General features: G+C 35.6%; 1 protein-coding gene, 1 long non-coding RNA gene and 1 pseudogene across 2 annotated transcripts in view; 2 read left to right on the top strand and 1 right to left on the bottom strand.

Annotated features, from left to right (window-relative positions):
- LOC147906579 (uncharacterized) overlaps positions 1 to 8,379 on the top strand; it is a 186,063-nt gene extending 177,684 nt beyond the window's left edge. The window contains exon 2 of the long non-coding RNA XR_015548361.1: positions 8,200 to 8,379. This is a non-coding gene — a long non-coding RNA (uncharacterized LOC147906579). The remainder of the gene's footprint in view (positions 1 to 8,199) is intronic.
- On the bottom strand, positions 25 to 8,178 carry LOC147906580 (uncharacterized; annotated as a pseudogene).
- A 2,549-nt stretch (positions 8,380 to 10,928) lies between the features above and the next one.
- LOC147906578 (uncharacterized) lies at positions 10,929 to 13,669 on the top strand. Its single transcript, XM_087416356.1, is given in 3 exon segments — positions 10,929 to 11,423; positions 11,840 to 11,948; positions 11,951 to 13,669. Coding segments are annotated over 3 exon segments (2,313 nt in total). The 3' UTR covers positions 13,660 to 13,669.
- The last annotated feature ends 1,018 nt before the right edge of the window (positions 13,670 to 14,687 follow it).

The following is a 14,687-nucleotide window of genomic DNA, read 5'->3' as shown; positions in this document are numbered from 1 at the left end:
TCAAATGTGAATCTTGTAGAAAACTTTTGATTAATACGAATGTTGCTAACGACATAAACAATAATTTAAATGTATTTATAGATGGTGTCACAAATCTCTCTTATCAAAATGCTATGCGATTAATTCTTCAAAAAAGACGCATTAATTTTATATCTAATGAAAGTCTTATAAAATAACACAAATAAACAAAGGTTTATAAAATAACACAATTGACAGAACAATTATTTAGACGTGCAATCGATTGCAATAAAGGTCGTTTGCTAATTGAATCTCAATTTGGTGCAATGCTCTGCTTAAAAGCATTGAGAGAACTCTTGTTGAATTCAAGAACGACTTACAATATATTTCCGAATTTAAACAATCAAATTCATGATACTGTAGAAGATCATTTTAATCGTATAGACACATTAATCAAATCTATTATTATGGAATATATTGAAGTCCGCATGTTTTCACAATAAAAAATCTGCAGTCTTCATCAAACCGGTATTAATTTGAGACACTACACAAATTGTCAATTGATTATGGAGGTATCAGGGAATGTTTTTTTTCTTTTTCTTTCCATACATTATAATATATATATAATATATAATATATTGTATATATATATATATAATAATAATAACTATACACTGTAGCTTTCCGTTTAGAAAACACAATTAATATCATTTTCATTGATATCTATGGTCGTTTTATTTTTATATTTATTGAATGCCAAAGAGCAATACCAAAAAGAACGATGTATATGTATATGCTGTATAGTTGCTATATTTTACATTATTTTATTTTTTTATGCATGACATAATATAAGCATGAAATATTGGATTCTGTAATATTGGACATGTATGTGTAATAACTTTTTATTGTTACATATTAAAAATATTCCACAATGCAAATGGAAGAACTCAAGAACTTTTTCTTTTATATGATCCTATCTCTCAATTATATAATTATTTATAATGATTAATATTTTATATAATTACTTATAATATTTTAATATTTTATATAATTACTTATAATGACATTATAATGACATTAACATTTTCAAATAATAATTGAACCGAAACAATCATGGACGTTACTTTTTAAAATATAAATCTTGTAAAAGTAACTTAAGTAGAACAAAAATAAAGTTTAAATATCGAGAAGTTTAAATAATATCAATTAGACATTACATTCACTGAATTATAATGAAAAAATGATCTAAATTCGATCAATAAGCAGGCAATATATTTTAACTTGTTCTACTTGTTCTTGTTTAGAAATAATTAAGATAAAATTCGATATTACAAATAAATACAACGAATTGTTAAAATAATTTCTCAATATATGTTTTTTCTAAAAAAGAAAAATAAGTATTTTATTTACATATTTTATAAAAGTCTCTCTCAAGAATATTAGAACTAAACCGATCGCTGAAGTTTAATAAATCATATAATATAGTAGATCAGATAGTAAATCAGGTAATTTCTAAGTTAATTTTATACATACAGAGGGTGATCCAAAAGTATGGAAACGGCCAAATAACTGTGGAGGAATGCACTTTGGGGAAAAAAGTTTCAGACAAAAGTCTTAGGTTTTTTTCCTGGCTATTCAATCGTGACCTGAGATTTGACCTTGACTGTGACCTTGAATGTCATTTCAAAGTCAAATTTACTTTTTTAAATAGGAACACATATTTTTGACCACAGGAATGGAAACAGCGGAAAAATTTACGTCCGCCTGTGACTTTGATCATGACCTTGACCATGCCCTTGAAGGTCAGTTCAACGTCAAGTTGACATTGTCAATGGAAATTCCTGTAAATTGGTATCTAGGGGTTTTCGGGGTCGCTGATTATGATTTTGAAGTCGATTTTCAAAAATTCAAGATGGTGGATCCAATATGGTGGACGAATTAAAAAAAAATTATTGAATTTTCCTTTAATTTGAATCTAGGAATGTTTTATGTTGCTGATAACGTCTAGGATCTGCTATACCTGAAAAAGTAAGGTACACCCAGGATGTGTCACGGGGAGACTCCTAAGTACGATTTACATCTCATTTTTTTTTAACTTTTTTTATTTTATTGTTTTTTTTGGTTTTTAAAATTTTTTTGTTTTTTTTATTTTCTTTTTATTTTTTATGATGAAGTGAGCACCCAGTCAACTAAGGCAAGATGAAGTGAGCACCCAGCCAACTAAGATAAATGTTAATGTAGCGGGTTAAGATGATCTTTGAACACAAGCTTTGAAGAGAGTAATTTTAAGATGACACACTTAAAAGCTTGTGTACAAAAATCATCTTAACCCGCTACATTAACACTTACCTTAGTTGGTTGGGTGCTCACTTCATCTTGTCTTAGTTGGAATTAAAGGAAAATTCAATAATTTTTTTTTTAATTCGTCCACCATATTGGATCCGCCATCTTCAATTTTTGAAAACGGACTTCAGATTCGTAATCAGTGACCACGAAAACCCCCAGATACCAATTTGCAGAAAAATTCAATAGTTTTTTCAAATTTCGTCAGCCATATTGGATCCACCATCTTGAATTTTTGAAAATCGACTTCAAAATCGCAATCAGCGACCCCGAAAACCCCTAGATACCAATTTACAGGAATTTCCATTGACAATGTCAACTTGACGTTGAACTGACCTTCAAGGGCATGGTCAAGGTCATGATCAAAGTCACAGGCGGACGTAAAATTTTCCGCTGTTTCCATTCCTGTGGTCAAAAATATGTGTTCCTATTTAAAAAAGTAAATTTGACTTTGAAATGATATTCAAGGTCACGGTCAAGGTCAAATCTCAGGTCACTATTGAATAGCCAGGAAAAAAACCTAAGACTTTTGTCTGAAACTTTTTTCCCCAAAGTGCATTCCTCCACAATTATTTGGCCGTTTCCATACTTTTGGATCACCCTCTATATATATATATATATATATATATATATAAAACATTATTGTGAAGCAATCCAATAATCAGCATTAATTTTCTTTAAAATATTTCTGTTTTCAATTAGGAACAAAATTATTGTAATAATTATATATAGATATTAGCAGTCTAATACAATATAATATATTATAATATGTGGCCCATATTCAGAATGCGTTTCTTCAATGCGCATGCGTCGGAATTTTCTCACTTAACATGGCGATTTGTTGACACATTCTTTCGCGTATCAGCAATCTAATATTATACGTATATACGTATGTGCGAATGTATGTACATATGTATGTAAGTGTGTACGTATATACGAATGAATGTGTGCGTGCGTGCGTGCGTGTGATATGATTTTGCATATGTCTAATATAAAAATTTTTTTCTACGGAAAATCAAACATTTTGCGATTAGATTATTCTGTTGAATATGTAGAAACACAATTTTGCAGTTCCTCATAGGTCTAGCGTGCCGACTTCAACAATACTTGCCACCAATGATTATAAGTAAGTGAACATCCGTTTGATCAACGACTAGTGAGTGAATATCGTTTTTCAAGGGAACGTGTATGAATACATTATAATACATAATTTTATAGTATTGTAATTCTATTCATAATTTCGTTTCAAGACTGAAAAGAACTTTATTGCGCAAGCATTTACAGAATTGTCTATGTACGTATGTATATAAATTCACATTGAAATATTAGATAAGATCAGCATTGAACGAATATAGGATTTCATTTGCTTAATTTGATGGAATTAAAATTTATTTATCTAATTGAAGAAATTTTTCATATGGTTTATATATTGTATATATTGTATATATTGTATGTGTGCGTGTGCATGTGCGTGTGCGTGTGCGTGTGTGTGTGTGTGTGTGTGTGTGTTATTTCTTGTTAAAGTTTTACTTATTAGCATTTTACATTAGAAACAAAAATCTTTTATAAATAAAATTAATATTTCCTGTAATTAAAAAAGTAATTAAATATTATAAAATAATTGTATAAAAAAAAAGAACTAAATTAATAATGTATAATTATTATATATGAAATAAATACCATGTTAAATTAAATAAATAATGAATATTAATCTAATAATATGTATCAATAATAATAATATAATAATAATTAGCGACTGTCTACTAAGTTAATTATACGTTATCATATATTCTTAAATGAGTGCTCTACAAAAATTAAATTATCTATTGTTTACAGTTTTTACTTTTTTAAAGTTACCTATGCAACTCATTTAAATTGTTGTTCAACATAATGTCACCAATAATTACAAATGCGATAGCAATTCTTTCTTAGGCAAACGAGAAGATGCTTCAATAATCAGTCTTAAAATATGATTCAAATTAATACAGTTGCTATACCAAATTGATCCAGCTATCAAAAATAAAGTTTTTAGTAGTTTAGTTAGTTGAGGTAAATTTGACGAGTCGCAATCTTCAATAATACTTGAAAATGAGAAAAGTTTCGTAAAAAAGACCTCATACATAATAATTAGATAATAATATTACTTGTGTTTTTAATACATAATAATAATTTACCATTTAAATACTTCAGAATGGATATGCAATAGCTGACAGACTTGGAAAATTGTTGCAGTTAAATAGAGATGTAAACTATACGTGAATTTGACAGTCCCAAATTTTGTTCCAAACATCCTTCCGTAAATTCCATTTGAGAAAAATCTTCTTGACATTTTCTGGATTAATTAATAAAAAATGTTGTACTTTACCATAAGGAAATCTCGATAAGAAATTTTTCATATATACATCTGAAATGTATCTTTACCAATGCTTCATATGTTTGATGCTATAATCATCCTGATCCAACATATCAATGTATTCTACAATCGATTGCATAATTACAATTTGCTCAAAATTATAATCTCTGTATAACTCTTAACTTTCTCATTTGGACATACTTTGAGTCAAATATCAGACATTAGTGGCAATAAATTTACATATTTTACAAATTTTTCTATAAGTAAGGTTTCTTTCTCACAATTATCTAAAGATCATATCTTCGTCAAGATTAATTTCACAAAATTAAATCGCACTATCGCTATAAACTGGAATATATTTTTTCGTTTTCACAAACGGAGGCATAATCGATGGTATATCTATACAAAGTTTCCTATAGTTAACAAATTTACATTAGTACATTCTTTTGAAATGTAATGTTGTCATTAATTGTGCCACAGGGCTATCTTTATTATGTAACCTGCATATCATAGCCAAAAAATTAAATAATATTTTATGACTATCTTTCGCCAATGCACTATTACAATTTTGTATAAGCATATCTAAGAAAAGTAGAGAATCTTCTTTCACACGTGGATCAATATATGTTATTGCACAGCTCAGATACGATATTATATAATTTCACGCAAAGATGTCAACTGTTCATTTGAAATAAGGCCAAGAATAAAATTAAGTGCATGAAATGAATTTGTGCGTATTTCTTTCTCTTTATCAAGAGATAAAGCTACAATATAATGTAACAGAGAATTCAATTGTGAATGTAAAGATTTTAGAGGATTTTATAACAAGATGTCTTTTAATTGTTTCAAAGCATCTTGTCTCACAGTTGAATTGTAATGCCGAAAACGTGTTAATAAATTCTGAAAATACATTACATTGTTATATAATAATGTACAAGGTCGAATTATAACGTACTAAACAAATGGCAAAAAAAATATGTCGCTTTGCCCCGCGAACCGAGTTATTATTAATTGTTAAAGTTGACAGATATCCAGATTAGGAAATCTGTTGCAAATCGATGGCATAGAGAGTTAAACAAATTTTCTCTTTTACAGATAAATATTTAATCAAGATAAATACTCTGTTGTAAAAATAAAAATTATATGGAAAATAATTTGTATTCTTAAAGCAAAGAATGTGTTCTTAAAGCAGAGAATTTGTGTAATTGAAGCAGAAAATACTTATTCTAGCTTCAATTACATGTTCTCATGTCCTTCTATGCCATCGATAGATTTCCAAACTTGAATATCATCAACAACTTTAACGATTAATATCTCGGTCCACGGGGTAAAGCGATACATTTTGTTTTTGCCAGATTCGTTTATTTCGTGCAAAAACGTGTCGAGTAAGTCTAATTTGTGTAATTGCAGAAGCAGAAAATCACTTATGTGTTCTTCTATGCCATGTGACGGATTTCCTAACCTAAACTATTTCACTTTAATTCCAAAAGTGTACACTAATTTATCATCAGCCACAGAAAACAGAAGATATGTGTGATATGACTATGCATTGCCAGCGCCACATTTGCCTCTTGCGCCAAAAATTCAAAAAGAACAAATCCCTCACTCCGTAGTCGACGACGACGACGTTTCTTAATCTTAATATAAAAGTTTCAGATTCGAATTTTGCGTTGCAATATCTCGACTCAGGGCACGTAGAGAAAAAATAAAAATACTTTCATTATATACTTCGACCGGATGCAATCAATTGAACAAACTTAGAACCTGATCAGTTCAGCCCTTATTGAGATCCAATAATCCCTGGCAGCTCGCCGGCTCGCGTAAAGTAACCATGGCAGTGGCAGCTGCGCGTAGCTTAGCTCCGAGACACTACCAGTGTCTCCAGATAATGCTGAAATTATTATCGATTGTCCTTCATTAAGTTTATTTACAATGTCAAAACTATTTTTTATATAACTAAAATTCTTTTTTACTATTCTTTGTTATTATTATCTATAATGTCTTTTAAAAAAGTCGCTAATAGGTAAAAAGTGCTATTTATGCAGTTAACTATTATTCTAAGCGGATGGCCTTCCTTGTGAATTTGGCACTCCATAGGAACTCGGGAGTCCTCCATCCGATACATACAGTTTTTTATAAATATTTTGGTCAATGTACCACTTGGTTTTCCAATTATTTAATAAATTACGAATTTCCGTTGCAATAATTTTATTAGTGGGATCCTTATTTACTACTGTATATGTGCTCTGGTCATTCTGGTTAAGAATGTCATTCATTTTGCATTTATAATTTTCGAGATTCATAATTACTGTTGTATTTCCTTTATCCGCTCTAGTAATTAGAATTTCAGGGTCCTCTGAACTAAATTGTTTTACCTCCCTTATACCTTCTTGTATGATATTATTTTCTACAGATTTAATTCCACTATGATCAATAGATTTTATAATTTGAATTGCCTCGTTCTTTACAGTTTTACAAGTTTCATCATCAATTTTGAAAAGGTTGCACTCTACTAGGTGGGGTGAAAAGTAACCTCCTTGGGAATGAAAAAAATTTTTTTCTTATGCAGAATCTTGCCCAAAATATGGCGTGTTCGCTCAGTACTAATCTTTGTAGCATCTACTAGCTCGCGCACCTTCACTTTCCGGTCAGCCAACACCATTTCATGTATTTTTTTGACATTTTCCTCGGTAACCGCATCGGAGGGCCTGCCGCTGCGGACTTCATCGGTAGTGGAGTTGCGGCCACCACGAAACTCTCGAAACCAATATTTGACGGTGTAATCTGACGGAGTATTAGCCACATAATATTTATCCAACTTTTCTTTTGTTTCCTTCGCCGTTTTGCCTCTCAAAAAATAATGTTTTATGAGAGAACGAAAATCGTTTTCGCAAACACGTCAACAACAATCAGCTCTCAAAACAAAACTAAGGGCAGTATCGCACTGCCACTTGGCATGTCTGCCTAAATATGAACGGACTACAAGGCACCATAAACTTTTTTGCAGTAGTGGCGCATTCTGGCGGTCAAGGAGGTTACTTTTCACCCCATCTAGTATATGTTTAATAAATTCGAGCGTAGAAAAAATTTTATCATTTGATATATGCAATTCTTTCTTTCGCAGACAAGAAACCAATTTTAATAGAATTTGGCTAAAGAACAGGAAAGGATTAACAATAAAAGAACAGGAAAGATTAACAATAAAATCAAAAAAATGCGAGCTAGTCATAGACTTAGAGAAAAAATAAAAATTAGAAATTATAACATAATGTATTCGTTAACTATAACATAATGTATTCATTAAACTGAGACGAATCTAGATACCCAAATCGCACCGTTGAAGTTAAAGAAAATTTCAACTAAAGACATCATAGCTAAGGAACAAGAAATAACGCACGATATTAATATTTGTCCAGATAAATTCAAAACCAATTTTGCAATAAATAGTATAAATGAATAATGGCTAATAAATTTTAGTAATACTGACATTCCAGACAAAACCAAAGTCGTATTGCAATTAGGTCAGCGTTTTAGATTTACGTTAGTTGTTTGAGATCGGTAATTCAAAAAAAAGGTAAGAATTCCTTCGGTCGACCGACAGTAATTGTTATTGAACGCACGCACAAGGCGAGCTCGTGATTTCATCTCGAGCCTGACTTTAAGCCTCGTCAAAGTCAGGGATTCATTGTTCTTTAGTCTTTTCAAAACAATTCGGTTCACGCAAACAGGCACCGGCAACGGACCATCGAAAGTTCTAGAACAATTCAATTCGCGCACGCGAGCGCCGCGCTCCGACGAATACGTCACGCGCTGTCACCAATCCCGCGTACGGATTTTCTGTCGCGCATGACTGTTACGTTGAACGTCGCTAGAAAAAAATCAAGAGCGCCAATCAATTTTGTACAACCAATGCCACGTGATAATTACGATTGTGGCTAAATTTAATTGGATTTCTCCCAAGAAGAAAGCCCGAACCGGAAGCAATAAATGCTTCGATCTCGCCGGTCCTCAGAGCAGATTGGGCAGATTGCTTAAATAGTTTACACCGCTTATACCGTTTACACCGCTTAGAATTCTTAGATTTCTTAGAGTTCTTACTTCTAAAAGCTCTTCGAGTTCTTAGAATCATAGTCTCGCTACTATACCGCTTCGTAAAATCGCCGTAAAATCGCTAACCGCTTAGTGAAATCGCGATAAAACGAATCTTTCCGAGAAAATCGCCGAGATTTTCCATCACCGCGATTCCAAATACAATTTTGGAAAAGGTGACCGCATTTGATATTTTGTTAATCTAATATTTAATTAATTATATTTTTTGACTCTGTAACTGATTATATTAAAGAAAATTCTTTTGTTAAATTAAACGAAACGGAGTTCTTTTCACTGTCGTGCATCACATCAACCTTGTGCCGTTCTCTCACTCGAATCTTTCCGCGCGGCGCGCTCTCGCACATTAGTCAACATTTTAATTTACCTAACAACATCATTAATGAAGAAAAAGAGTACGCTCGAATTTATTAAATATATAGAGTGCAATCTTTTCAAAATTCATGATGACACTTGTAAAACTGTAAGGAACGAGGTGATTCAAATTATAAAATCTATTGATCATAGCGGAATTAAATCCATAGAAAATGATAGTATAATAGTGGCGGTTCTAACCCAGGTCCTCTGAGGGGGGCGCGGGGCGCGGGGGATATTCGTAGGCGTGGGAGAGAAGGCGCGGGGGTACTGATAGGCGCGGGGAAGGGAGGGGAGGCGCGGGAAGTCCCGGCGCTATCGGTGTTTACTGATATGATGAATTCCAGCGCTATCGGTGTTTACTGATATGATGATACGTATCGCCATGCTGTGATGTCACGTATTATTGGGACCGCCGCCAACGCCGCCACCCCACATCCCGCCGCAGGAACCAGCGCTACCACCGCCGCCGCGGACCCCGCGTCCACCCTAAAGTGTGTTTCGAACTGTCGCCGCGGACCCCGTGTCTACCAAAAATGCATTTGCGGGATCACCGCCGCCACCCCAACACCTACCCCAAAAATGCGTCGCGGTACTATAATGTGGACTTTTGTCTAGGCGATCGGTGGCACATCATCGATGTATCGGTTGCTACACAAAGCGCCTTCAATGAGGGATAGATGATGAAATCATACTGTATTCTGACAGTTTTTTCTTTCAAGGTCAGAAACGTCGATAATGATATTTATCTAGGAAGAACCGTGAGATCGGATAACACGTGGCGATGCGTTAAGAGAGAGAAACTGATAACGATATTTTTTTTATGAGAAGAGATCGGTGACACGTCGCCGATGCTGCAACCCAATAGGGAGAGTAGACAAAGGGACAAAAAAGTCGCTAATAGAATATATAATGGGTCATAAGCGCGCGGCATCTCAGTTGACGTTTTTAAAAATTACCGAATCGCAATAAGTGTAATGCGAAAAGTATGGCTGATATCATGCAGACGTTGAGGACATGGATGGTGTAAATGCAGACAAGCATTATTTGAAGCATTGGAAATAGAATTTGAGGACATAATGGACGATGTAGAATTCGAGAATATCGGTAACATTGAGGACAAAGTCGACGTAGCAGAATATATTAGAAATGTGGATGAGGAACAGTTCGCGAATATTAGAGACGAAGTGTTTGATGAAGTGGAAGTAGACTTTGAGAATATAATGGATCAAGAGTTGTCCGACGAAGAAATACTATCCGACGATAGTGAATGTGATAGTGATATGAGCGAGTTTGAAATGGATCGCGTAGAAAAATTCGTGTCGTCTCCAGAAATTCGTACATTGAATGCTCGTACTAAGCACTGAGTGATCCACAATTATTATACAACGGGTGGTTCTTTAACCGTATGCACATCATGCATGATTCGTATAGCTGACATTAACGATGGAGGAATGTATCATGTCAAAGTGCATGAGACCGGTTCTTTCGGTAGGCTAGACGGCAGGTCGTGCACGAATTGCAGATTACCTTTGTACATTATATTCTCGTGCAGCATGTGTCCACTTTGCACACATTAAAAAAAAAACATGGAAAATCACGAGCGAGTGGAACCCAAACTACTGGAACAGTGCGGCTAGGTCGCTACTCTAGTGGAGTGTTTCTCATGGCTGCAACGATGCGACGAATGCATCGAGCAGCTCGAAGAGCTTTGTCATGCCAAGCGTCCGCGCCTCACCATTGATACAAACAATCCGCGGTGGCGAGGATCGCGCGACTCACGGGTGCAAAGTTGGAATTGGAGCGACGTTTCATGCACATTGGCGAGTACGCGAATGGCGAATACGCGAGTGGCAACGAACGATCTCTTGTCTGGCGAGAGATCGATGCCGCGTTTGAGAGTCCTATATTGACAGGTGCGGTGATAAACTCTAATCACATCGAGCCGCGGCGGTTTTTAGAAGACGCTGATGATGTAGTGCTCGAGCGAGTGCGAAACGCTGTAGAAAGACACGGCAGTGTAAAAGTGAACACCGCGTTCAATGGCGAGTTTGCGACGAAGGATAAACGTGCTAATAAGAGCATAATTACAAAGAACAGCGAGATATATCATTGCACCGATATGCGCAAGTGGTACGAACAACACGTCGTCGAGCCTATCCTAGCATTGCTCGAAGAATTCCAAGAACGCAACAGCGAGTGGGCATTGTCGCGAATCCTCGATTTGATAGTGAATGTGAATAAGCATAATCCATTGCACGCGAGATGTCACATCGAAGTGCCACGAGAAATAGCGACAAAACGAGCGGTGATCAGTGTTTATTCACGGACAATGCATGTTTCGCGTGGTCGGTGGTCTGTACCCCGCAGAAAGACATGTAAAACGGGAATCATCATACTCGCATTACACCGCAGTATTAAAAGTATATTAAATCTCGCGGGTATCGAATTTCCAATGACATTAAAAGACATTCCGAAATTCGAACGGTTGAAAGCAGTGTCGATCAACGTCTACAATCATCAAAAATAAACAGGTCTTTCCTTTGCGGCTCACCAATGATAAGAAAGAGAAGCATGTCAATCTCCTGTACTTACAACATTCACGTAATGACAACATTAGACACTTTGCGTGGATAAAAAATCTATCCCGCCTTATAAGATCACAAATTACTGAGAACGAAAGCAGGAAATATTTTTGTGATCGGTAAGTATAATAAAAAATAGTCAATAAAAACAGTAAAAAGAAATAGAAAAAATTTCTTTATTATTTGCAGGTGCCTTCATTATTTCAGTTCGTGTGAAAAATTGCAGTCGCACGAAGTGGACTGCCAGAAGACAACTGCGCCATCCGACTGCCGAGCGAGGACAACAGGTGGCTCGAATTCGACAACTATAACAATCGAGAACGAGTGCTGTTCATCGTCTACGCCGATCTGGAATGCGTCTTACGCAAGACGAAATCCAACAAGGAAGACGCATCATCGTACGCGTATCAACAACATGACGCGTTTAGCATAGGCTACTACGTGCGATGTGTGTACGATGACGCGTTATCGTCGTATCACTTCCGTCGCGATGAAGACTGTATAGCGTGGTTCGCGCGACAACTCAACGATTTGGCGCATCGCGTGAAAAATATCATATCCACCAAAGTGCCCATGGAAACGTTATCTAAACAGCAATGGGAGGCATACCGTAGCGCGACGCGTTGTCACATCTGCGAGAAACCGTTGGCGCCGGACGACATGCGAGTCCGCGATCATTGTCATCTCACCGGTAGATATCGTGGTCCAGCGCATTCGAATTGTAATTTAAATTATAAAAATTCGTTTTATATTCCAGTCATATTTCACAATTTATCAGGCTACGACGCATATTTTATAATTAAGGAAATTGCTACCGCGTACGATGGACATATAGATATACTACCGATAACTAAAGAAAAATATATTTCATTCACTAAACATGTCGATAGCACTAAAGACAAAAATGAAAAGAATTTTCAGAAAAACTGCGTAAAATTAAGATTCATTGATTCTTTCAAATTTTTAAATGCAAGCCTTGATAAATTGGCATTATTAGCATTAATAGCCTTGATTAATTGGTATTTCGACAAAAATAAATTAAAAATTGTACGTTCTGAATTTCCAACATTATCAGATGAAGAATTAGAATTACTCACACGAAAAGATGTCTTTCCGTACGAGTACATTGATTGCGTCGAAAAATTGCAGGACATGCGCTTACCACCACGCGAATTATTTTTCAGTTCGTTGACAGACGATACAGTATCCGAGAGCGATTCTCGCGCGAACATCTGGAAGCGATTCTCCATCCGAACGCTCGGCGAGTACAGTGATCTGTATTTGAAAACTGATGTCTTGTTATTAGCAGACATTTTCGAAAATTTCCGCAATAGCTGCATCGCGAGTTACTGTCTCGATCCCGCGCATTTTTATACATTGTCAGGTTTCACGTGGAACGCCATGCTGAAATATACACGCATAAGATTCGAGTTGCTCACCGACATTGATATGGTCATGTTCATCGAGCGAGGTATACGCGGCGGCCTCAGTCAATGCTCCGACAGATACGCGCAGGCTAACAACAAGTATATGTGTTCGTTCGATCGAAACTCGTCATCGTACTTGATGTACTACGATGTGAATAATCTGTACGGATGGGCGATGTGTCAACCTTTACCATACACCGAATTTCGGGGGGTCGAAGACGCTGCGAACTTTGACGTGAGCGCGATCGCTCCAGATTCACCTATCGGTTATATTCTCGAGGTCGATCTCGAATATCCGCAACATCTACACGACCGACACACTGATCTACCTTTCTGTCCAATACGCGATAAACCGCCTGGCAAGCGCGAAAATAAACTTCTAGCGACGTTGTATGATAAGCAGTGTTACGTCATCCATTACTGCAACCTGCAACAATGTACTCATCACGGTCTTCGCGTAATAAAGATCCATCGAATGCTACAATTCGCTCAATCTCCATGGCTCTGCGATTACATTGAACTCAATACATAATTTAGAATGCTCGCGAAAAACGATTTCGAAAAAAATTTGTATAAACTAATGAACAACGCGGTATTCGGTAAGACCATGGAAAATGTGCGCAACCACGTTGATGTAAAATTAATAATAAAATGAGACGGACGGTACGGCGCGGAGGCAATGATCGCGAAACCAAATTTTCACACCCGCAGCGTCTTTGCGGAAAATTTGATCGTCGTCGAAATGCGCAAACTCGAGGTGAAATTCAACAAGCCGATTTACGTGGATATGTGCATACTTGACATATCGAAAGTCTGTTTGTATGAATTTCATCACGAGTACATGTCACCGATGTATCGCGACAAATGCAAGATCATGTACACCGACACGGATAGTTTCATTTACTATATAGAATGCGACAATGTTTACGAGACTATGAAACGCGATATCGCTAGATTCGACACGAGCAATTATCCGGCAGACAACGTGTACGATATGCCTCTCGCGAACAAAAAAATACTCGGTCTGACGAAGGATGAGAACAACGGTGTATTAATGACCGAATTTGTTGGACTTAGAGCGAAGATGTACGCGGTGAGAGTGGATAGCAAGAACATTAAAAAGGCGAAAGGCGTAAAGAATAACGTCGTAGCGCGAACGATAACGTTCGACGATTACACGCGGTGTTTGAAAGAAGAGATTGAAATGACTCTCCGTCAATCGTGTATACGATCTAAATTACACGAGGTGTATATGATATCCAAATCGAAAATCGTTCTGAGTCTATACGACGACAAACGATACATCGTACCGGATTCGACGGAGACGTTACCGTGGGGACATTGGCGGATATCTTTATAATACAATATATGTATTACATGTATTATATATTGCTAATATAGTATTACTATTGTAATTTACACTTTTTTTTTACATTTATACAAATATTATTATTTTTTTTTATGTATTACGATTATTGTACTTTCATATAATACATATCACATGTTTTTAACATTTATACGTATTATATACTAGTATTCTAATTTACTTTACTTACTTTA

Source organism: Acromyrmex echinatior, unplaced genomic scaffold, assembly GCF_024713525.1.
Source record: "Acromyrmex echinatior isolate Ae372 unplaced genomic scaffold, ASM2471352v2 Scaffold20, whole genome shotgun sequence".
Taxonomy (NCBI): domain Eukaryota; kingdom Metazoa; phylum Arthropoda; class Insecta; order Hymenoptera; family Formicidae; genus Acromyrmex; species Acromyrmex echinatior.
Note: the sequence above shows the minus strand (reverse complement) of the source record. Positions and strands in the feature narration are given on the sequence as shown.